Here is a 25825-nt window from a genome sequence, read left to right on the forward strand (position 1 = left end):
TGAATCAGGAGTCGAAAGGTGGGACCTGCAATCTATGTTTTAACAGTATCATCTTCAGGTGGTACCAATGCACCCTCAAGTGTGAGACCCACTGGGGTAGGTGGTTCCGAGCAGGGAATCAAGTTGCCTGAGTCAAAAATCCTGACACCACTATTGTGTGATCTGGGAAGGGTCTCTGTCTCTCAGTTTCCTCATCCAAAAATTGGGAACAATAAATTACCTGCTACTATGTCACAAGATTATGGCAAGGAAGAGATTTCGTGCATGTAAGGCAGTTAGAAAATGTCTGGCATTGAGAACCTTCCCAGGAATGTTAGATACTCTTCATCGAGGGTAGGTATTATTTTCCTATTACATAGATGAGGAAACTGAGGCTCAGAGAGGTTCTGACTGGCCTAATACTGCAGAGGTAATGTGGGAGGTCTCACTCACTAGCAACACATCTCATCCCCTTTATGCCTTATGTGTTCTTGTAGTTCATCTGGGGTGGAGGCGGGGGGGCTTGTTCAGGGCACCTGTGGGATCGAGTGCCCACATCACTGAGAGTTATGCCTCGAGGTGCCCTGGGCCTGGTTCTGCTGACCCCTCATGCTTTCCTCTTGTGCATTCTGGGTTCTCTCTCTCTCCATTATGGGATCTACGGTGAAACCAAGCCAAAGGGTTTCATAGGACTTTCACCTTGACCCTGCTTTGTCCACAACCAGATGAGTTGGCATTGGTGGTGGCACAGTGAGAATTTGGGGTTAAAGATTGTGCCAGAGGAATTTAGTGACAGATTAAAATTCATTCCTGTGGCAAACTGAGATTAGATTAGCCAAATTGCCTAGACTTGTATGATACTCATGGATTGAGGTCTTCGGGGTAATTAGTAAATTGTGCATGGAATTGGTAAGTAATTAATAAAGGGAAGTTTCCTCTTCTACCCGAATGGTTGGACTGGGGTCCTTTGCAGCCTCAGGCAGACTGTTGAGAGTAATTCTGTCCACTTACTTCCATTCTCCAGGGGTTCAGCACATGGATGGTGATTTAAGATGAGCTCCCCTGAAATAATGCTGTACCCTCAGGCCAGTGGGCCTCTTTGAAGGGGTTAATTGTTCAGAGAATCTTGGCCAGTGATTTTAGAAGGTAAGAACCACCCCATATCAAAGTTAGCAATGACTGGGGAGAAGGCTATTATCACTGTAAATATGTATTAACTGAGCTACTTGGCAACCATAACCCCTTTTACTGCCTCACATCTCTCCACTGCAAACTGCATGTTTGTAGATAAACCACAAGCAAGCAGTCTACATTTACAACATTGGCCTGGATGTGGACTTCTCAAATGCAGTGTGTAAACTAAATTCAGGTTGACCGTGTATTCATGGTGATTGTTTATTTGCCAGACACTTCCTAAGCCTCATATTTATTCAGTTTTTCCTTTGGGTCACATCAGTGCCAGTGAGTTTAATATATTCTGCTTCTTGGGAGTCATGGGGTCAGGGATGTGTTCCCTCCCTCCCACATTAGAAAGAAGAAGGACGGTTGTTAAGGATTCTCCTAAAACTTGGGGACAACCCATGGGGGGCCAGGGACACACACTCTGACACCATTTTACGTAAACCCAGACATGCTTCTGCTCATTTTAATTAGACAGATAAAATTAGCAAGGAGATTACGGTAAAAGGAGAAATTAAAAATAATTAAATGTTAGGTGGAATTTACAAAAGTGAATTGAACAATGAGGTACAATAAGGAATGTAAAGAGAAACACAGACACGTTTGAAACATTCCTCGGATGCCACGTGGCTTAAGCCAGTCCGTAGGTAAAGCAACAATTCTCCCTTGTCACTTCTTGCAGATTCCAGTGATGTGAAAGAACATTCTCCAGAAACACTTTCCTTCTCCTTTTCTTCAGATGTTATCAGCAATTATTAATCAATCAGTCAGCATCATTCCAGGATGGCCCACACTGCGTCCAATTCAAACCACTCACCTGTTTCCTGTCTGAATTTGCAAACTCCTGAGAGTTTTCCCCCCCTTTCATTTCATTTTTCTCCCTCTCCTCTCTTCCCATTGAGCCAGTAGGCCAATTGGGCCAACCAGAAAGCCTAACCAACACTGCATTCCAGCCCCTTCGGATTTCCTAGGGACAAAGACTTCCCAGGTCTTCTTTCTTGTTTGCATCTGTTACGAACAAGCACAGTCATTTTATAACACAGACATACATATGTGTGCGCTTGCACACGGAAACAGGTTTTTCTTTTTTTCCAATTTGTGGTTTCTTTTTCCTTTTTGCAGAAAATGCAAACAAAAGAAAAACGAGGTTTTCAATTGAAGGTACATCTCTTCTTCAATATGAAGACATTAATTGAATTGGTTGGATCCCCATGCAGTGGTCAGCGAAGTCCTTTGGCAACTGACGGAACAACATCTGGAGACTCAGGAGCTGGGTTCATTTTGTTTGAAGAAACTTCCCTACAGGAGTCATGAGCAGAGGGAAACGAGTGTGGGAGAAAGGAGGGGACTCTCAGGGAGGAGTACAAAAGGAGAAAAGAAAAGAATGTCATTGGTAAGGAAGAAAATGGAACACTGTTTCTTCCCTCTACCTCCTTCCCTTTCTTCCTGTGGATGGACAACTCCAGCCCACTGAGGGTGGGAGCTGTTTTCTCTTGCTCTCCCGATGCATATGGTTTTGTCTTCACTTCTGTCGAACATCACCTTTTTATATTTTTTTTATTATATATTTGGTTTCCCACGGCAGCTCAAACATGCTTCTGTCACTGAGAAATGAAGGTTGCCTATTTGCAACAGGTCCGGTTGATTCTTCACTGATGGAAATGCATTCCTCAGCTGGGAAGCCAGTCTCTCCTATACATTCCACAGTGGTCAACCTCTGGTCCCCCTTGACCTTGGTCCTTTTCCCTCCTCTCCTTCCCCAAGAAACAAGAGTTCTCATGCCATTGCCGTTGGTGACTGACTCATCTGGACCCTCATGGAATGAATGCTGTTCAGGATCTTCTTCTGATGGCCTGCCAAGGTAACCCCTATTCTCAGGAGGTCTCTAGGAGGAAACAGCCAGAAAAGAAGTCACTTTAGTGTTAGGTCAGCTTTTCGCAGATCAAAACTTCATCACTGAAGCCATGCTCCCCAGAAGTAGCCATGCTACAAAAATCCAACTAGCTTAAGTTTACCTAAGTTTTTGGCAAGCCCCCAATTATAGATTTTTCTACTCACTTTCACTTTCTCCCTCTTCTCTAATGCCCCTCCAGCTTAGACAATCCTGAGAGTGCTGTGCCTTGTTCCAGGGATGTGTTCCTCATGTATGACTCTTAAGGCAGCCCCTCATTGTCTCCACCACCCTCAGGTGGACTGGAATTTTCTTCTGCTATTTTTTAATATTCTAAGTGCACAGTCTATGAGGCACTTGGAGTATTAAAAAATAGCAGAAGAAAAATAGTTATTCTGTGGAGTTTTCTGCCTAAATTAGTGATCACCCACTGAGACTGAAAGGCTATGGGCCTCACCTGGTCTTCCGATGTTTTCCCCTGAGTTTCCATTTTCTGCCTCTGTTTGAATTTTAATGTCATGCATTTTTAAAAAGAGTGGTCTCAAAATAACTAAAATATCTGCCAAATCAGGAATCCAAGGAATATGTCCAGGATAGAGCACTGAATTGGATTAATAAGAACAAATTCATGGCTTATAGTTGACCTGTGCTAGACCCATATATTCTTCCTCAGTTAATAATAATACATAACACTGCTTGGGAACACCCCCGTGCCATGCACTACCTCATTTAAACCTATGTGAAAGCATTTCATAAAAATAGAGAAACCACTATAAACTCAATAATGATAAAAATTTAACAGTAAGCATTTCTTGCGTGCGTGCTATGGGTAGATAATGCATCAAGTGCTTTGCATGTGCCATTCCATTAACCTCACATCACAAACTAATGAAATGGGCATTATTATTTATAATGATTTATAAACAAGGCAAATAGGGCTCAGAGAAGTCAAACAATGTGCTCGAGGTCACACAATAGGTAAGCAGTGGTGGAGCTGCTATTCAAATATAAGACGACTTGGTTCTCAACACTCCTGCAGAGATGCTAGCAGAACTCTTCTAGGGTCCTGACTGTGTTTCCTCTAAAGCCCCTCAAACCCAGCACAGCTGATCAGACCCTGATGAACCCTTGCTGGATTTCTGTTCACAATGCCTTGGCTCTCCCGCCCCATGCCCCTTTCAGCTGGTAGTCAGTCTCCCAAGGGATGCTGCTGATTGAGATACTCAAAGTGCCCATGTCTTTTTGACAAATACTTTAGGGAAGCATGTTTGAATTTTGAATTCACAAATTGTCCCACAATCTATTTTATTAAGTTGCTCACTTACTTTTTCCATCTTTTACCTCTCAAGAAACAAATCGAATTGCTCTAATACTGTGTGGACATGTTTTACTTTAAACAAAATCCCTTAATTTACAGTTTTACATTCCTTTTGGTCTTCCCCTTATCTTTTTCAGGTGATTATTTCCAGACTGAGATAATTCTTTTAGATCCTGGGGGTATTACATGACAATAGCCTCCACATGCAGGCAGATCACAGTGGAAAAATGGAAAAATGTCTTCGTAAGCACCCATTTCTATCCCTAAACCCAGTCCCTCTGATTATCTAGGGCCATCCATTTTCACTCTAAAAGATGGGGAAGATGGTTTTCCACTGTTAAGTGCTTCTTTTATATTTATTTATTTTTGCTGTCTATTTTGCAATTATTATTAATGGCGGAACTATCTTTTCTTTGGCATCACCAGGAAATTAAGCTAGTATTTAAGAAATGTACTCTGATGTTCAGTAGATCCAAAGCTAGACACACAAACCATCTCCCCGGAGAAAGTGGTGGCTCCACCATTTCTGGGAAAAAAAGAAAATAGACCTCAGAGAGGTGGAGCTGGACTCCAGGAAGACTGACAGGAAACCGTCAGAGTGTCAGGAGCTGTCCCTGGGGACTCAGCTACGAGAGGTGGATCACCTTCGCCCTTTTCTGGAACTCAGCAACTGGTTTATCCCAGTTGCAAGGAGGGAATCCCAGCACCTTACATTGTGCCCATTGTATAATTGGTGATCAATATGTGTTTGCAAATTGATGGATGAATGATTGGATCTTCTACCGTGAGAACTGTGTATTACAGGCTGCCAGATCCCACAATATGTGCTATCAGTACACACTCTATCTTATGGAGCCCACGAAGTCCCCCCTTGGGTGTGTGTGTGTGTGTGTGTGTGTGTGTGTGTTTGAAGGGTAGAGTTAATTTCCTAGGTAGGATTATCTGAGCTTCTGTGAGTACAGAAGGCGAAATCTGACCTTTGCCAACATTAATCCAGTGGTTCCCATACTTGCTGCACATTAGAATCACCTGAGGAGCTTTAAAAAACCCTGATGTTCAGATCTCACCACAACTAATCAGAAGGTATGGGAGTGAGAACCAAGCATCAATATTTTTTAAAGGCCCTCAAGTGATTCCAGTGTGCAAGAAAGCCTGGGAACCACTGAGGCCCTGGGGTGGACAGGGAGCAGAACATTGAACTGGCAGCCAGAAAAGCAGGCTTGTGTCCCAGCTTTGCCACTTGTAAGCATCAATGTCACGTGATTTCAGAATCTGCTGAATGGAAGGGGGTGGAACTAGATAAATATTTCCCAGACTACAGTTCTATAAAACCCTGCCCCTCAAAAATATGGTTCTATGGCATTTAGTAATTTTAAATGGGTTCCTTTATTTCAGGATTTCTCATGGCCTTTATAATGCTAATATGAGCAGCGAATCTCCAAGAGGGTGATAAAGTGCACAATATTTCCCAAATTTATTTGACTGCGGGACCTTTTTTCCAAGGAGAACCTATTAACATTTCCCACAACTGGTACTTCTCAGAACGTTCTTGAGGGAAATGCTGGACCACATGGATTTTCAAGACACTCTCTGGCTCTCATCTTATTTGAATAATTTTATTTTGTGTATTCGTCCAAACTCCTGTGGGAGCTGCAGACTGGTAAATAATTGTGGGGGATGGAAATGCATGCTTATTGACAACTGCTATCTAAGTATAAGGACAAGCTCCCCACACATCTCAGACTGTTGCTGAATCAGTGCAATGCTTTTCCTGCTATGTTATTTAAAGTACTGGCTGGCTGTGTTCTTTCCATCTGGATGCTCTCTTTGATGAGTTGAGTTTAAAAACTTAAATGGGGAAGAGACTCTGGGTGATTAGGCAAAGACATATGGCTCTGACTTTGAAGAACTCTCATTTGAGGCCAAGAGTGGATCTCTACCTCCCCACCCCACCCTTACATCCCCCTTCATCTTTCCAAGGTGCTTCCCGCCCAGGCCCAGTCTATACAGAGATGGAGCTCCAGGGATGAGGCCAGAAAAAGGACTCCTATCATCTGCGATGTCAGGGAAGGCACAATAACCCCTAACAGTGGTCTGGACAGAGAGAGTCTTATCACTTACTCTGATGTCATCTGGGTGACCAGCTGGAGGGAGGTGAAGCCAGCAGTGAGGAAGCTGTCCCTGTACTGGACCATTTTGATGGCACTGAGCCAGTCATCCACGGTGGTAAAGGCCGTGAAGTCTGGGATGGAGCGGTCGAGCAGGGGCTGGGAAGGCCTGGTGGGACAGAGAGGGGCAGGTGACCACATATTGTGGAGATGCATGGACAGCACCCTAGTCTGGCCTGAGGGCTGACTACATGGAAGGTAGCATCCCTGATGGAATCAGGATTATCCTGGAACCCTGGGCTGAACCTTTCTTCCTCATGGAATCCTAAATCGGCATGACTTCTATGTCCATGTGGCCAGTGTCCCTGCCTCTGGGGACCGTCACAGGTCAGTTTACCCAGACAGGTAGATTGACATAGCATTCAGTCTGAAGGGAATGGAAGGCTCCCAACTCCTTTGTAAACCAAAATTTAGGAGCCTCACCATTCAAAGATATGGTCCTTTAAAAAAATACATATTTTACCACAACCTCTGCAGATATATTGATAACATTTTTTCCTAGTTTTATCCTTAGCTATTTGAAAAAAAAAACGGAGCAATGAGACCCGTTAATGACCTTCTCTGGCACATTTTCAAAGCAGATATCCAGGTATCCAAACCAGAAATCAGGGTGCTATGTTGACATCTCCCTCACCCTCAGCACCCATGTCCAATCCTTCACCAAGTCAAAGATTTTGTCTCTTAAATCCCCAAAACTCATTTATTTTTTCCACAACCATTATCCTGATTTAAGACATGATTTTCTCTATCATGATCACTGCAGTGTTCTCATACCTCTCTTTTGTCATGTGTGCTTGCTCTCCTCAAAATAAAGCCTATGTTGTAACTAGATGCTCTTTTAAAATGCACACAGGATCACAGTCAGAGGCTGCTGGCTATGCCCCTGACCATGGAACCACCCACATCTAAGGATTACGGTTTCACTGGACTCACACGGCGGTGATGGTTGCCACAGTCTTGAGACTTGCCGGGTTCCGGATCATCTTGTCTAGGGTGTTGACAATCTCCGCAAAGCGGGGCCGGCTGTTCCGGTCCTTCTGCCAACAGTCCAGCATGAGCTGGTGTAGAGCAGCTGGACAGTCCATGGGTGGGGGCAGCCGGTAGTCCTGCTCGATGGCATTGATGACCTGCAGTACACACAGGGGACAGGAGCGATTGGGTGACTGTCCAATTACCCCTTTTATAGGGAGCCTCCCAGATCCAGGCTGGTGCAGATGCCTTTGCTCTGTGCTCACACACATTCTACTGTAATGGATTTACTGTGCATTCAGTTTATCCCTCTAGGATTTGGGCTCCTAGAAACCAAGGGTCACATCTTAGGTCACATCCTTTATGTCCCTAGCTCCTGGCACAGGGCCTGACACACATGGACCTCTGTAAATATTTGTTGACGAATGAGCCAGTGAACAGCTTGAGCATCTCCTCTTTTTAAGAAGACATGGGGCCCAATTCTGCCTTACTGGAAGCTGGTGGCACCAGGGGTGATAAAACAATGACACATGGGAAACCCAAGGAACCCACTTTTTATAAAGGGTGTCCTCAAAACTTGTGATGGACTCATTCATTCATTTGGAAGGAAAGAGAAAGGGAGGAAAGGGATTAGCATGGATGGAGCACTTTCTCCATGCTAGAGACCCTCTAGATGCCTCATCTGCATCATTTGCCAGAATCCTCGTGAGGCAGCAACATGAATGGGCTTGGTTAAACAAATTGGTTCAAATCAATGACAACAGTCAAAATAACAAGGTGGTCCAAAATGAATACTGTCAATCAGATTTTGGTAATTTTCACAAACACCGGAGAATAATTTTGTAAAGATTTTAGGAACATTAAGTACTTTGTCTGTTTTTCAGATCTTTGTGTTTTTTCATCCAGTACATCTTAACTTCAAATGCATTTAAATCAATCATGCCTGCTCTGTGCTTTTTACATTAGAAAAAATAATTGTAAGTGACCCAAACGCTAAACATATGAATTGAGTTTGGTACACCCGTAATACAGCAGAAGGCCTAAAATACAATTCAGCTCTCAAAGTGAGACTACAAAAATCTATCTATTGAAATGGAAATACGCTCATAGTGTAACAGGCAAAACAGCTGGCTGCAAAACTTCACGTATAGTATAATCTTGCTCTTGTAAAACACAAAATAAAAACTAACTATTATACCCATGCATAGAAAAGACTTTAGAAGGATATACAGCATGGAGTTAATAGTGGTTGCCTCTGGATAGGCAGAAACCTGAATGTTTTTTATGGTTTTCTTTTTATTTGAATCTTTTTATTTTCTATAATAATCTCGCATTGATTTTATATTAAAATAGACAGTTAAAGCATCTTTAACAACAAGGGAAATAATTTGGAGTTCAGGGTTTTTTTTTTTGGTGTTTTTGCCTCTACTTAAAAAAAAATCATGTTTATTTCAACAATTTTTTTTTTTACTTTGTAAATCAGTCAAAAATAAGTATTTTCAGTTAGTTTAGTTTTTACAATTTCTATGCATAGTCGGTAGGACATGAGATAGGCATGAAATAACATGATAGCCAGAAGTCATTAGAGATAATCAAGGTGTATTAGTTCTTCCATTCAAAGGGTGAAAAACAAGCATACAAACCATACCAATTTTATCACTATAAAAAAAATCCAGTGACTAGGAATACTCACTTTTGAACAATGTGTTACACTGACAATTTTTTTTCCTCCTCTAAACTGTTGTCAATCAAATTCCCCTGCTATCCTCTGAGGACATTGAAACCCCATTTCCCTGTGAGAAAATGGAGGCACTGGAGCAGTGAAGTAACTTGCCCAGGGGCATGCAACCAGCAAAAGACAGGGCTGGGAATAAATCATAGTGGTGCTTGATTTTAAGTTTTGAATACTTCAAAAGCCGCATTTCCTAGGCCTCTGTTGGGCTGCCATTGTAATCTCAGCCTGGAGAACAGCCCCTGGAGGTGTTTGATGTCTCCTTGGCTTGAAACAAGGGCATGGATTACTAAGTAATCGATGAGAATGAGCAGCTGGGCATCATTCCCATCAGCCTGGCTCACACACCCCGCACCCTTACCCAGTTCCTTCCAAGTAACCAGACGGAGGGTCCTAGTCACAGAATCACCAAGTAGGGCTACCCATTGAATGGCCCCCCGGAACTCCTTCTGGGTTGCATAAGGGCAAGTTAGGTAGGGCCAGCAGGAGGAGCTAGCATCCAAACTCAACCTCGCACAGTGCTAGGGGTCCTCAAAGTCTTCCAGTGAAGGGCAGCTAATGTTCCTGGTGGTCCCCTAAACTAATGGCATCTTTCCTTAGATTGTTAGATGGCAGAGCCCTAGGTGCTAATTTTCCTCACTGGCAAGACAGCTCTACTACCTGTCCTGTAACAAGAAAGAGCACTGGAGTCAGGGCCTTTCTGCAAGAGCACAGCTCCATGGTGTAACCAGCTGACCCAACCTCTTTTGGCAAGGGATCAAGAGAATGGAGTTTATGCACATGTTGAGTCTTCTGCCTGTGAGCTCTAGACTGAATGGAACTCAATTGTTTCCCTTGTGTCCACTGCATGGCATCTCATTGCCCTTTTTTTTTTTTGAAGACTGTTCTGCTATTTGCTTTTGTATTTCCTCTGTTCAGTGTGTTTACTTTCTTCTTAAGGGGACATCAAAAAGCCACTGATTTCTCCTTTCAGGCAGGTCAGCTAGGAGCACAGGTCCACGTGGCTGTGGCGGTGGTAGTACTACCTAGTACATAGACCTTGGAAACCTGGTTTCAAATCCAAATTCTATTTATTAGCTATAGAACCTTGGGAGAGTCACCTGACTTCCTGAAACTTCACAGATGAAACTGTTACAAAGATTAAATGACACCAAAGTGATGCATGTTGAGCACAGCACAGATGAGTAGTAGGAAGAATCCACATCACAGAGAAGGTGTCGTTACGGCAAAGAAGGGAGCTACTACTGCTCATTTTGGAGGTCCAGGAAGGTAGTGTTTGAAAAGCACCAAGCACTTTTCTCACTTTCCAGGTAGAGCATAGCCGTGGGAACCCCTTCTCATGTTTGTGTTTAGAAAATGGGACTTTACTCCATTTGTTACTTCTTGTAGGTAATTTTGTTGTTATTACTTGAGCTGATAATCTGGGAGCATTAATGCTTCTTGCATGTAGGGAGAAAAGTGTCCTTTACCCTTCAGCCCGAAGAAAAAAATACCGATGTTATTCATTGGTATATGGGTAGAATTTATCCACTGAAATCTTTGATTGAAATACTATGCCTCTAGAGATTTTTATTCCTTTCTTTAGGATCTGCGTGTTTTCTAAATTTCTGAGCACATAAAATTTATAGTCAAATTAAAACATCATTATGTAAAAAAATAACTTCAATATTCTAATGGGACTTTGAGATCATTTTCTGTCACACTTGCCTTGCTAGCAGGTATGGGGAACAGGGAGGAGGAGTGGAGAAACGCCTTCATTCTGGCCATCTGATGATGGCTCTAAATGCCAGTGACCAGGTTTGAATGGTATGAAAAGATATGGCCTAAGGTTCGAGACACAGGGTGTCCTACTAAATAGAGTTGAAAACTAAAGTAAATTCTGAGCCCCTTTCATTGGTCCATAAGAAGATGAGATAAGTGGCTATTGAGAAGATTGAAGATTAGAATGCAATCATATGGCATTTCCATAGAGAAGTAAGAGTAAAGGTGCGGGGTTAAGGAAGCCAGTCTAGGCAACTGTTATCCAGAGCTCACTGCTGTCTCACTTTGAAAGGTCAGCAATAGCCTTTTTGGCCATTGCAAAGGCCAGCATAAGCAAATGTCCTGGGATCTATTTAAAGGGGCAGGGAGGAGGGGGGTGAGGGGTTCCTTTATTCACCTGTACTGAAAAATGGTAGATGCAGGGGGTGGGTGGTGATGCGGAGGGTGGGTTTGGTAGGGATCAGGTGAAGGTAGTCTGACCCCAGGTGCTCTCTGAAACTGGAGGGAGTGACTAGAACTCCTCTGGAAAATGGGTAGGGCCCTTCCCCTTGCCCTTGCATTTTCAGGGGCTGCCCCCAGCTGCCTCCAGATATGTATTTCCCATTAGTGAGTCAGGCTGTGGGTAGTGCTCTAGTCAACCTTGCACTGGGGAGAGGAAAGTGGAGGAGCTCAGAGCAGTGGAGAAACCAGGGCAGATTGGGTTAAGTCATGCTCTGATGTTTCAATAAGACTGCAGCTCCTCTCCACAGATACTGCCACTCTCATTATCTCTGTCAATCAGATCCAAGCAGCAGAACTTCCAAGTTGCTCTCTCTGGCTGACAAACTCTCTGTACATGTTCAAAGACCTTCCTGGGCTCTGGAAGCCTAATTACCAGCACTCCGACTTGCCTCTGCAATTCTCTTCCTTAAAACCTTTCAATTGTCATCTGTAAAATTCTTTACCACCACCACCTTGGTGGTTTCTGATGAGTGAGGCTTCAGCCCAGCAGCTGGGAGCCCCTCCTGGCTCTCTCCCAGGCCAGGTTGCAAGAAGCTTTCTGAATGGGCATGAAGTCACCTCTCGCCTCCCACAGGGAGCAAAATTGCTCTTGAGACAATGCTTAGCGGCTTTATCTTGAATAAGCACAGCAAAATTAGAATAAACTGCTACTGTACAGATGTTCTCATTCCCTCTGAGACCCCTCTCAAATGTCAAATATCCAGGAAGTCTTCCCTTCCCTCCTCCACTCAAATGTTCTCAAAGCTCCATGTTTATGACACTGGACTGTAAAACCCTCAAAAATAGGACCAGCAAGCACAGTGCTTAGTCACAACTAGCATACAGTGACTGTGTGTTAAATCAATAATCTGGGAATTCTGGAAGTCTAATACCAGAAATTTTACTTGTTTTTAGCATTGACAGAAAATATCTTGAATGTGCAATCTTGCTTGTCAGACAGTTTTGCAATTATTCTGTATGTGCTGAATTGTTCTTAATAAGATTAAGGTCTTGGGCAGGATAAGATGGGTCTGATTTTTCTTTTCTTTTTTTTTTTTTGAGACACAGTCCTGCTCTGTCACGCAGGCTGGAGTGCAGTGGTGCAGTCTTGGCTCACTGCAACCTCTGTCCCCAAGGCTCAAGTGATTTTCGTGCCTCCCAAGTAGCTGGGATTACAGGCGTGTGCCACCACGCCTGGCTAATTTTTGTATTTTTATCAGAGGCAAGGTTTCATCATGTTGATCAGGCTGGTCTCAAACTCCTGGCCTCAAGCAGTTCACCCACCTCGGCCTCCCAAGATGCTGGGACAAGCGTGAGCCACTGTGTCCTGCTTCTGGCTAACATGTTAGATTTTTCTAGCTAACATGTTAGATTCATCGAGCAGCTGGCATAGACAGAACCAGGGTGCAGCTGATTTCATGAAAGCAGCCTTTGCATGAACTCCACCACTTACTGATTTGACATGCTCCAGGAGCAGAGGCAAGCTGTTGCTAATCACAGATAATAGGGGACCTCAATACCACCCATGGTTGGCTTTGGGACCTGATTCAGGGATGCAGCCATTTCACCTACTTCAGGCTGGAGTCACTCCGCCCATCGCAACAGGGAGTACTGTCATAGAAGTACCCCAGCTCCTCTTTCCACAGTTTCTCTGAGAAATTGCCACCTTTCTCAATCTTCTGAGCAGCTGCCATGACACTAAACCTCTGGCAGGATAGGAAGCTTGCTGATTCCACAGTTTACAAGTTCCTCTGTGTACACCCTAGCACAGAGTGGGTTATAGTGTGGTTGGCTGCCCAGTGGACTCAGATCTGAACTAGGGACCATTCTTCCTCTTTTAACTGTAAGTTGGGAAGGATAAAAACTGCCCCCCTCCCAAAGTGATGGGAAGAGCTAGCAGAGAACACAAGTATGCAGCTTTGCAAATTGCAATCCCCTCAGCTCCAAGGAGAGGGTATATATTCAAAACACAAAAGAGGCCTCATTCCTGGACATCAGCTAAGGGTGAGAGGCAGTGTTGAAATTCAGGCAGGACTTGCCATTGGAGACTTATCAAAGCAAATCATCCTAAAAAGGCTTCCTCATCTTTTAGTAAGTATGGAGCAAAGGTTCTCATATGAAACATCCCCAAAGGCCTCTATTTAAAGCATCTTAGATGACCCTTCTCTTCCTTTCTCACCCTTTTCCCTTGAGGGCATCCTTGGGGGAGTGTTGGCTTTCCTGCAGACAGGGTCCCTCTCCTGTGGCCCATCTAAAGCCAACCGGCTTCGGAAAGCTCTCCACCTCTTCCTTCACCAATATGTGATATAGGATCATAGAAGAGTTAATTCTCAGGTAAGAAGGGCCCTTTACAATTCCTCTTTTTATAGCTAAGAGGTGCAAGTCTGACACAGAAACTGCAACTGGCTCAATGGAGCACAGCCATCAGAGGCAAAGCAGGATGGGACCCAGGCTCCAGCCCTCAGTCCAGTGCCTCCTTCCCCTCTGTCATACATGGGAAAGGAAAACACAGAACCTGAATGCTTAGAAGCAGGGTAGACTTTACTGCTTAATTCATGGTCCTCAGCCATTTGGAAACAGCCTGTTATCTCTTGGATTGGGGTCTGTGGCCTGGGCACCTCTACAGGCTTTGTGGTCATAGGGACTTTCACACCTCCATGCTGGGCTCTTTGATTAGTTACAACATCCATGCTAAGGGTGTCCCTATATCTCCTGCCCTGAACACTGCAGGTTCAGATTATGAGGCTGTGAGCTGAAAACAGAAGGAATTGGTATGCTACTGCCTTTGGGATCCCTTTGATGGGGGTTTGTGGCAATCAAGTGCTGCTGACACTCACATCTTGGTTGGACATATCCCAGTAGGGTCTCTCTCCAAATGACATGACTTCCCACATGACGATCCCATAACTCCAAACGTCACTGGCTGAAGTGAACTTGCGGTAGGCAATGGCCTCTGGAGCTGTCCATCTCACGGGGATCTTCCCTCCCTGAAAGGAGAAAGCATGGTCAGCCCAACCATCAGGTTTCTGGTTGAAGGCAGGCAATAAAAATCTTGGCATGCATGTTCTTCCAAACCCTCACTCCAGTATCTTATGATTAGGACAGACAGGCTATTCTTGCCTCTTGCACAAGCTATGTTGCTGTGCCTACTTAGAGAAGCTCAAGGTGACCAGTATACCTGTGCTGGCCTCTAGCCTTATGTGCTCTGGTTCCCTATATACTGATTCCAATGTTCCTGCAGGGGAGGTGGGTGGGAGGAGAGAGTTTAACTGTCATAAACTCACTGGAACTACCTGAGATTGGTTACATGAGATACAAGTTATGGTTGTCTTTGTTCCCTAGCAATATAAAAGCTAACACGTTTAAATTAGAAGGAATCACAATGATACAAAAGGAAAGAGTGTTGAGGCATACCTCCTGGAGGGCCCTGCCACTACAAGGTCATATTGTGCTGCCCTCTGCCCCATTTTCGTTGCATTCCACCTCTGGGGCGGGGGCAGGTTATCTGCACCAGTAGCGTGCAGATAGCTCCAGGCTTCACAGAGGTTTAATGGTACCAGTGCTGTGGTCTTTCTACATGCTGGCTGTCCTGCCAACCCTTCACTGGAGGTCAAGATCCAAGAGGCTGGAGAGGCCCTTTTCTATAGGGCCACTTTTAGGCTTGTTTCTCCTTCTTGCCTCCAGTCCCACACTAGAAGTTTCTAACTTGGCTCTCTGCCTGGCCCTCAGCTTGGCCCTCAGCTTGCCCGCCAGACCTTAGCCAGTTTTGTTTACCTAAGGGATTCATAGCTATCCATTTGTTCATTCATCTCATCAGCAAACAGGAAATAAGCACCACTTTGTGTCAGGCCCTGCTGAGAAGCTGGGGTCCCAGAAACGAGCATGTCCCTGCCCTCAAGCTGAACAGGACAGTGGGGAGACGGAAAAGAAAACAGAAACTTAAAATATATTGTCAAAAACACTGAAAAGTGAGGAAGGTGAATATGAGAGTGGGTGCAAAGTGTTCTGAAAACCAGAGGAGACTCGCTAACACAGGGGAGGGTCAGGGATGGCAGGCAGGAGCCCTTAGAGAGGCAGTTTCTGGTGGTGGTGAAGAACTCCTGGAGCCTTTGGCTGGGTTTGGATAGCAGTACTGCTCCTTTCTACCTGTATGATGGGGGTAAGTAGCCTACCTCTCCGTGCCTCAGTTTCTCATCAGCATGTGTTAACTATTATTTTCACTATACTGAGCCCTAGAGAACAAGTAACCATGCAAAGTGACTAGAGGAGGGAAGTCCAGGCAGAGAGCAGCTTGTGCAAAGGCCAGGGGTAAGAGAGAGGCTGGGAACTGCAAGCAATCCACAATGGCTGAAGCACGGAGTTCCTAAGGGGGAAGCAATGGCAGGTGAGCGTAGAGCAGACAGCTGGCACGGCCTGTGCTGCCCAGCATCAGTGCCTATTACAGGTGTTAAAGGGGGTGCTTGCCAATGCTGCCCTCCAAAGCTCATCACTCCCTGTAGCAAATATGATCCCCCTTTTCAGTTCTTTGTGCCAAATGCGAGGATTTCACCCCATCGTGCTTTTCCTCATGCCTGGGCTCTGTCTCACTCCGTAATACATGGAACATAAGGCCGTTGGCTGCAGCAGTAACAGCACAGAGCAGGGACAGCAGCTCCCTCGCTCCCCTCCTCATTTACCTCATGTCTCCACTGAAAGAGGATATTTTTATGCTGCCCATTCTTACAATCTGCTCAAGTCACCAAAGATACATGGTTGACGTTAGCAAAAATACTGTAAAAATGTAAAAATGGTTAACCCGAGCTAGGGAGAAAAAAAAGGAGCAAACAGCAGTGTATTTTTATCTGGTTTCCTATCCGGGCCCTGGGAGAAATAAAGGCAACCAAGCTGCACCTCCCCAGGCACACATTCTACTCTCTGTAAAGAAGACAGTCCTGATTTCCCCTGAGGATGGTGGCAGGCTTTTGTGGTGGGGGAGATGTCCTCAGCACATATGCCAGCTACACGACAAATGTCTGGAGGGCATGCTGCTCAGGCTGTGGCTGCAACAAGACTCTCTGTTCTCATCACCCCCCAGAACATGAATGAATTTACTGATGCTATCTACATGGTAACCACGGCTAGGAAGAGAGGTGGAGAATTCATCCAGGGAAGCAGAAGCTACCAAACACCTGGAGGTCAGTGTCTGATGGTGCAGAGCCCCCAGGTTGTGCGTTGCCATTAGGGGAGGTGCTGTTGTCACACCTCGAGATGACCTGGGCTCCCCCAGAAAAGACGGGCTTTAGTTATCTCAAAATACCTGGGTTAAGTGAGGTAGGAGAGAGTAGGAGTTTAATTAGTATACTCGTGTGTGTGTGTGTGTGTGTGTGTGTGAGAGAGAGAGAGAGAGAGAGAGAACAAGATTCTGTGTAAGAATGTATCAATCTGTGTGCAGGAATGAGAGACAGAGAAAACTTGGCAGTGTAGGTCTGTGAGTAAAATAGAGTTAGGGCTTGCTTATCTTTTGTGTGTGTTTGTATCAGAGAGGGGAGGGGAGATGGCAGTATGGCTCTTCTGAATTTCAAAGAGGTGATTTGGGAGTCTGAGCGCGTCCTCCTCTGCCAACTCTGGAGCAAACCCCAGGGGCTGTCAGTGACAGCTGTGGAGCTGCTCCCTCTTGCCTGGAAAGTGGCAGTGCCTGGCCCACGGCAAGGAGCCTCCAACCCTCCTGCCACCTTGCACTGCTGGGCCTCACTGAACACTGAGCTTGGCCTGTCACTGCCACACCCCTCCATCCCAGCAGGTGCCCGAGCCTTCGAGAAGAGCCCCTGGACAGGCAGGTGACAGCTTGTCATGGCAGGCTCTCCTGCTCAGCTGAAGAGAAGGGGGACACTGACCTGGGAGGCAGAACAAAAGGAAATGCAAAGTAAGGGGAGCACAAGAGCGGGCACTTTGTTTCCTAGGAATTTTAAATCTTCCCTCCATCTTTTCAAGCATCATTATCAGTGTTGCCTTCTGGTGCTCAGAGGTAATCATGGTGATAATGACTGATATCATCAATACCAATAATTGACATAATTAATATTATCAAGTGGTAATTATAACTTGTCTTCAATTATGTGAAAGGAAATCTATTAATTTAGAGGATGGTGACCAGCCCTGTGGAGGGAAGCAGAAGAAAAGGAAGTGGGACCGTGCTGCAGCAGGCGGGGTTCTGCCAGCCAGGTGTCTGCTGCTGTTACATGAGGAGGCTGGACCAGATGCCAGGGCCAGCACAGCTGTGTAACTGTGAAGTCCTCTAAGAGCTCACAGCTCCCCAGTGCAGGCATGAGGAAGGGGTATAGAGGAGGGCTTGCTCTATTGGGTGGTGGGGAACATCAGGGAAAAATTCTCAGGGCAGTGAAGAATGCATGGGGCTCACTGGAAAGTAATCTGCATTCATACGGGCACAGAAGTGCTGACCCACTGGGCTTGGGGAGAGTACTGTCGCTGGCACAGGTTTTTGCAGGTACCAGATGGCTTACTTCCCCCAAAGGAAGCTAAGGGCATGGGTCTGCTTTTTGCAGGGACCGGGTTTCCCTAGAGCTGCTGCAGGGGTCGATATTGGAACATGGGGGAGGGAGAAGAGGAAAAGAGGAAGAGGCAGCTTACTATCATCAGGGGTCTGAGTTCCCTTCAAGACTTCATACACACCTTCCATATAGAGCTTTGCATTGAATGGTTGTGTTGCCACGAATTCTTCAAATGTCTGAAAACCACTGCTTCAGAGTAATTATGTCTTAACTCAGATTTAAGATAAACTTGAGAGAGAGAGAGAGAGAGAGAGAGAGAGAGAGAGAGAGAGAGAGAGAGAGAGAGTGTGTGTGTGTGTGTGTGTGTGTGTGTGTAGGATTTGGTGAACTAAGAGAAGATATCTGGTAGTGAATTAATCCTAACCCAGCCATTTTCAAGGTCATCTGCTGACCCACAACCACACCTGCCAGCAGGTGTGATGCCAACAGGTAGAAGCTCTTGGTATAGAGGCACTTTAGTCCCTCAGTCTTAGACAGCCTGCAGCAAGCATCTATGTAGCATCCATTCTGTGTTTAGTACCCTGCTGGGAACTTGGTAATGATGAGCCTCATCCCTGCTCTCAATGGGCAATGGATGTCCCTAATACCATCCAGCCAGCACACTGTCTTGCCACAGTGAGATTACATAAGCACAACACATAGCTTTGGTTCTAGAGCCCACCCAAGTATGAAGATTTTTAGGCCAAGGTACAGGCATATGACCGATTCCTTCTGCTAATTACTTATTGTGGAGAAGCCCACAGGGCAGTACTTCTATGTGTCTGGGCATTGCCACAGCACCTTTCTCGACCATCTTGTGTGAGACAAAGTCTCAATGGGATTATGGCAGAAATCCAGCTACTCATGAATATTGAGTACTGTGTTCATGGACTTGTTCAACAAACATTTCAGTTGTGCAGCATGAGAGAATCCCCTTAAAGTTTAGAACTGACAGGTTCATGGCTGAGTGTATCATGTAGTGGGTCTGAATTTCACAATGTCTGCTATTCCAAAAGGCTTATAATATGTAAAGTATATTGAAGTTGTCGTGAAAATCTAACATATTTAAAGCACACAATGTATTCCTATTATCATTAAACAATAAATTATTGAATGTTGTGTATTGAATTATATCCCCACAAAAGGCATGTTAAAGCCCTAACCTGTGATACCTGTGAATATAATCTTATTTGGAAATGGGGTATTTGCAAATACAATCAAATCAAGTTAAGATGAAATCATACTGGATTTGGATGAGCTCTAAATTTCATGCTGACATCCTTATAAGAAGGACAAATAAAAATACAGCAACACACAGGGGAGAACACTATGTGAAGATGGAGATAGAGATGGGCTGATGCATCTACAAGACACGTTACATCAAGGATTGATGGCAACTAAGAGAGGGGGATAGGATTTATCTTAAATACATTCTCCCTAGAGCCTTCCAAGGGAGAATGGCCCTGCTGACACCTTGATCTCAGACTTCTAGCCTCCAGAACTGTGATAGAATAAATTTCTGTTTAAAGCTCATCAATTTGTGACAGTTATAGGAGCCATGAGAAACTAATACATTGAGTATATACAATTTTATCAGATACTAGTTTAAAAATACCACTGTTAAGTTCCTAGGTGGCAGAACCAACATGGACTATTATGAGGGGGCAGGGGGATTTGGGAGTGAGGGGTACCTCCAAGACTTTATATCAAAGCCCCTCAGTTAACTACAGGACACCCCCTAATATTTCATCAGTGCCATTGATCAGACCTTGGCCACAGTTCATACCTTGAAGCACTGCCCTTTGTCATCATGCCTGAGGGAGAATTCTATCCTCACTCTACCATCAATGTCCCCAGACTCACATGGCCACTCCAGGCATAGGTAAATGTACAACACTGGCTGAAGGCAAGGCCAATACACCTTTCCTCTGATGACTCAGAAGGCCTAGCCCAGTGGTTCTCAAGCTTGGTTACCTAGTGGAATCACCTGGGGGAAGTTTGTTTGTTTACTCAATGCCTTGAGTATTCTAATTTATTAGAATTTCTCAGAGTCATGCCCACGCATTGATAGGTTTTAACATGCTTCAGGTGATCTGAACATTGGGCCTTTAGCCACAGCTACTGGCTGGAGCAGTGGATCTCAAATTCGAATGTGTATCAGAACCTACTGGAGGGCTCATAAAACTGGTTCTAACCCAGACTTTTAAATTTACTAGTTCTAGGATAGGGCCTGAGAATTTCTAACAAATTCCCAGTGTGGTTCTCACACTTTGAGAGCTGCTGATCAGTCGGATACAAGTCATGGATTGCTTTAGGATTTATCTTAAATACAAACTCTGATAATTGTTAATGCCTGGGTTAAGAAGGATTCTGAGGCTTCATGACTGGGCTTAACAAGGGGTTATGACTAAAGACTACATGTAAGAATCACCCAAAGCACATTCAAATCATCAGTGCTCAGCCACCATTCCCAGAGACTCTAAATTAGAATACTCAAGCCATTAATAGAAAAAACAAAACTTTTCCCAGGTGAGTCCAATGGGCAACCAAGCTTGAGAACCACTGGGCTAGGCCTTCTGGGTTTGGAGAGAAGAGAGGTATTGGTCTCGATGAGCAATATCTGCCCTGGGTGAGGAAGTGGGTAGCTGTTTGCATGGCAAGTGATGTGATTTGGCTGTGGTCCCATCCAAATCTCATCTTGAATTGTAGTTCCCATAATCCCCACTTGTTGTAGGAAGGACCAGAAGGAGGTAATTTAATCATAGGAGTGGTTACCCTCATGCTGTTCTCATGACAGTGAGTGAGTTCTCACAAGATCTGTTGGTTCTATTAGGGGCTTTTCCCTCTTTTGCTCAGCACTTTTCCTTCCTGCCACCATGTGAAGAAGGCACATGTTTGCTCCCCCTTCTACCATGATTGTAAGTTTCCTGAGGCCTCCCCCGCCATGCTGAATGGTGAATCAATTAAACCTCTTTCCTTTATAGATTACCTTGTCTTGGGTATGTCTTATTAGCAGTGTGAGAACAGTCTAATACAGTAAATTGGTACCAGTAGAGTGGGGTGCTGCTATCAGGATACCCCAAAATGTGGAAGTGACTTTAGAACTGGGTAACAGGCAGAGGTTGGAACAGTTTAGAGGACTCAGAAGAAGACACAAAAATATGGAAAAGTTTGGAACTCCCTAGAGACATGTTGAATGGCTTTGACCAAAATGCTGATAGTGACATGGACAATGAAGTACAGACTAAGGTGGTCTCAGATGGAGATGAGGAATTTGGGAACTGGAACAAAGGTAACTCTTCCTGTGCTTTAACAAAGAGACTGGCAGCTTTTTACCCCATCCTAGAGATCTGTGGAACTTTGAACTTGAGAGACATAATATGGGGAATCTGGCAGAAATTTCTAAGCAGCAAAGCATTCAAGAAGAAGCAGAGCATAAAAGTTTGCAGCCAGATCATGAGATAGAAAAGAAAACCCAGGTTCTAGGAAGAAATTCAAGATGCTGCAGAAATTTGCGTAACTAATGAGGAGCTGAGTGCCAATCACCAAGACAATGGGGAAAATGTCTCCAGGGCATATCAGAGACCTTCACCACAGTCCCTCCCATCATCGACCTGGAGGCCTAGGAGGGAAAAATGTTTTCTTGGACCAGGTCTAGGTCCTCGCTCTACTGTGTGCAGCCCTGGAACTGTGTCCCAGCTGCTCCAGTGATGGCCAAGGTATAGCTCAGGCCATTGCTTCACATGGTGCAAGTCCCAAGCTTTGGCACCTTCCATGTGGTGTTGGTCCTGCAGGTTTGCAGAAAACAAGAATTGAGATTTGGGGACCTTTGTCTAGATTTCAGAGGATGTAAGGAAATGCCTGGACGTCCAGGCAGAAGTTTGCTGCAGGGGCAGAGCCCTCATGGTGAACCTCTTCTAGGGCAGCAAGGAAGGGAAATGTGGAGTTGGAGCCCCCACACAGAGTCCCCACTGGGGCACTGTCTGGTGAAGCTGTGAGAAGAGGGCCATTGTCCTCCAGAACCTAGAATGGTAGATCCACTGACAGCTTGTACTGTACACTTGGAAAAGCTGTAGACAATGCCAGCCTGTGGAAGCACCTAGAAGGGGAGCTGTACCCTGCAAAGCTACAGAGGTGGAGTTGCCCAAGGCTCCCAAGCAGAAAGCCCACCTCTTGTATCAGCATGATCTGTATGTGAGACATGGAGTCAAAAGATACAATTTTGGAACTTTAAGGTTTAATAACTGCCCATTGGATTTTGGACTTGCATGGGGCCTGAAGCCCCTTTGTTTGGCCCTTTTCTCTCCTTTGGAACAGGTGTATTTACCCAATGCCTGTACCCCCAATAGAACTAGGAAGTAACTAACTTGCTTTTGATTTTACAGGCTTATAAGTGGAAGGCACCTGCCTTGTCACAGGCGAGACTTTGGACTTGGACTTTTGGGTTAATGCTGGAATAAGATTTTGGGGTACTGTTGGAAAGGCATGATTGTGTTTTGAAATGTGAGGATGTGAGATTTGGGAGAGGCCAGGGGTGGAACCATGGTTTGGCTCACCTAAATCTTATCTTACATTGTAGTTCCTATGATCCCTATGTGTTGTAGCAGGGACCCAGTGGGAGGTAATTTAATCATGGAGGGAGTTACCCTCATGCTGTACTTGTGATAGTGAATGAGTTCTCACAAAATTTGATTATTTTATAAGGGTTTTTCCCCCATTTGCTAGGTACTTCTTGCTGCTGCCACATGAAGAAGGACATGTTTGCTTCCCCTTCCACCATGATTGTAAGTTTCCTGAGGCCTCCCCAAGCCATGCTGAACTGTGAGTCAATTAAACCTCTTTTCTTTATAAATTACCCAGTCTTGAGTATGTCTTTATTAGCAGAATGAGAACAGACTAATAAAGCAAATATGTTTCAACACTGAACTAAGTCTCAAAAGATCTTAAAATGATGAAAAGGAAAGAAAAGCAGAAAATTGGCTTCATTCATGTTTCTGTCAAGTATATCTGTGGCCCAAAGGAAATGGAGGGCAAATTGAGATTAAGTTTACATTGTAAGTCAAGAGTCACTCTGGAGTTGGCAGGTTGGACACTCTACCTTGGAGCAGTAACCCTCCTGACTGTGTGGTTGACCAACCTGGGTATGGTACCTGCTTGTGAGTGAGGGTCTGTGCAATCTATTGTAGACAAGTTCAGATACAGATGGGCCTGCCATTGGTGGCATCCATGTGGCACGCCTCTGCTCCTGTTACACAGTCACTGACTACTGCCCTGCTATAAAGTGAGCTGCAAGTGTTTCTGTGTCAAATGAAAAAGGTATTTTAGAATGAATATCTCAACTTAAAAGCACTCTGAAAGTACACTGACCCATTTTCCTAAACCTAGTGAGTAAAGTGATATTTTTCCAGATAAGACTCATATCAGCTGGGAAGGAAAAGAAGTTTCTGCCTAAAAGGTTATCTTGCTCTGAGTGTCACCAGCTTCTAACAGCTAGTGGAAATGGCTTCTGGCTGCTGAATTGCAACTGAGTCTATATAATAAAGAGGCTGTTCCCAGTTCCCCAGGAGGCCAGAAATTTGCATGAAAACAGTCTCTCATCTTCTGAAGGAGTTCATCTGGCCCTGCTGCTTATTTCTTTCCAGAAGCCACAATCTTGATGGTGACACTGTAATTTATTACCATGCTAAGGATTATGATGCAACATACAGAGAATGAAAACTTGAGGTGGGAAGCAGGCTGCAGAACAGGTGAGCTTTTGGAGAGGATGGTCTCGTTTGTCATGCAAATAGCACACATAACAGAGAAAAGGGCTGGGAGAAAAGACAACCCCAAAAGACACACAGCATTGGCTGCTGACAAAATTGTTTCTAAATAGAATGTTTTTCAAAGCTTTTCTTGAAGCATTAGCTGCTCCTCCAAAATGAATGACACAATGTATTTTGTACTAGTAATAAAATATGTGATTTGAATAACTACAAATGGAAAGATTTACAGTTGGGTGGGGTCCTTGCTGCCTCTACCCTGAGCCTTGTAAGCACTGAAACCCTTCTGTGCGATGCTGCGAAAGGTAACTGCAGCCCAAACATCATTTTCCCGCAGCTAGAGAAAGGCTTATTTGGACATAAATTAACTAAAAATATGCGGATGATAGTGTGTATTTCATGTGTGAAGAACAGAAAGGCCACTTAGTGACATTTCCCAACTGGAAAAACTCTTCAACCAAACAGACATCGTTTTTCTGTACTATACTGACTGGATGAACAGCTGTCTTCTGCTATCCACACCCAAAACAGCCTTTGATGGCCAGGATATGGGCATTATTATTACTTTTTATTACACGGTGCTTCTTGAGTCTACAACTAAAAAGAAAGGATGAAGACACAAAGGCTAAATAATTAACTAGCTGTCTTCATTCATTTGACAAGCAAACCCCCTCTCCGAGCCAGGCCAGGTATAATAAAGGAAAAAGAAACAACATCCCTCTGCCCTGAGGAGGACACTGTCCAGGGAATCCTGCAGTGATAGTCAGGTCTTTAGTGGTGCAGCTCCTATGTTCATTGCCTCGATAGTCACGATGGCAAAGACATGGAATCAATGTGGGTGCTCATCAATGGTGGATTGAATAAAGAAAATGTAGTACATATATACCATGGAATACTATGCAGCCATTAAAAGAAATAATGAAATAATGTCCTTTGCAGTAACACAAATGGAGCTGGAAGCCAGAATCCTAAATGAATTAGTGCAGGAGCAGAAAACCAAATACAACATGTTCTCATTTATAAATGGGACCTAAACATGGAGCACACATGGACATAAACATGGGAACAATAGACACTGCCGACTACTAGAGGTGAGAGGGAGGGAGGGAGGTGTGGGTTGAAAATCGACTTATTGGATACTATGCTCACTACTTGTGTCCAATACACGCATATAACAATCCTACACATGATACCTCGTGTATCTAAAGTAAAAAGCAAAAATTATTTAAAAAATTTAAGTCACCCTAATTTAGATCTTGCTAATAAAAATAGAAAATAAGTGTGCAGGCGTGTTCTCTCCTTGTGGAATCCATGAAGCCTGGGTCCTGCTGTCAGTGTTCCTGAAGTGACTGCTCTGGAGAGACAGCTATTGAATTAACCCCAAAGGACTTTAGCTTCTCAGTACATTTTGCTCTCCCACATGGTGGGCTACTGATAATGTACAGAGAGAAGCCAGCGTCCCATCACAGATGCAGTAAGCAGGGCTACACCTGCCCTGCTGCTGAAACAAAAATGTCCTCCTCCAAGGCAGGTGGGGAGGGGACAATGAGCCTCCAGACCCTCTGGATGACAAGTTGAATGGAAGACCATGGAACAGGGGACAGGAAGAGTAGAGGAGGAGGCTCAGAGATCGCCCTGCTGTCTCCCCTTTCGTTCCCATGCCATGTCCAGTGTTTCATCAATTACTTCTCTGACAATGGCAGAAACTGCACTTTTTCCTAGAGACTCTGTACACCCATTGCCACACTGCTGCCCACCCTCAGCCCCAAGGCCATCCTAAGAGACCACAGCTTCTTCTTTGTCAGCCAGTCTTTTTGCCACACCAGTGACCCCTGGGCCTTTCCCCACATCTCCATGGCTCCCATCTGTCAGTAGACCATGATGCCATTCTACCTTTGGCCATGTGTCTCTGCAACAACCCTTGGTCACCCAAACTCTTCTCCCATTCTGTCCCTGCCCTTTGCATGGAGATCATATGGGTTTCCTGCTGCTCTGAGGTAGCACTGCACCTGCTATGGCAAGACAGCTGGCAAGGCCTCCTGACATCGAGTGGCTAGAG

General features: G+C 44.7%; 1 protein-coding gene across 6 annotated transcripts in view; it reads right to left on the minus strand.

Moving 5' to 3' along the window:
- Nucleotides 1–1591: 1591 nt before the first annotated feature.
- EPHB1 (EPH receptor B1) overlaps nucleotides 1592–25825 on the minus strand; it is a 438054-nt gene continuing 413820 nt past the window's right edge. For 4 of the 6 annotated variants that reach the window (XM_008983781.5, XM_078354177.1, XM_035277873.3 and 1 more), the window contains 4 exons: nucleotides 14315–14464; nucleotides 7469–7662; nucleotides 6489–6644; nucleotides 1592–3043 (listed from right to left, as the gene is read on the minus strand). In XM_008983781.5, the coding sequence (XP_008982029.1) occupies nucleotides 2935–3043; nucleotides 6489–6644; nucleotides 7469–7662; nucleotides 14315–14464 (609 nt within the window). In that variant the 3' untranslated portion in view covers nucleotides 1592–2934. The remainder of the gene's footprint in view (nucleotides 3044–6488; nucleotides 6645–7468; nucleotides 7663–14314; nucleotides 14465–25825) is intronic. The other 2 variants (XM_078354180.1, XM_078354179.1) reach the window with 1 other exon arrangement.

The sequence above is a fragment of the Callithrix jacchus genome, chromosome 17, assembly GCF_049354715.1.
Source record: "Callithrix jacchus isolate 240 chromosome 17, calJac240_pri, whole genome shotgun sequence".
Lineage (NCBI taxonomy): Eukaryota > Metazoa > Chordata > Mammalia > Primates > Cebidae > Callithrix > Callithrix jacchus.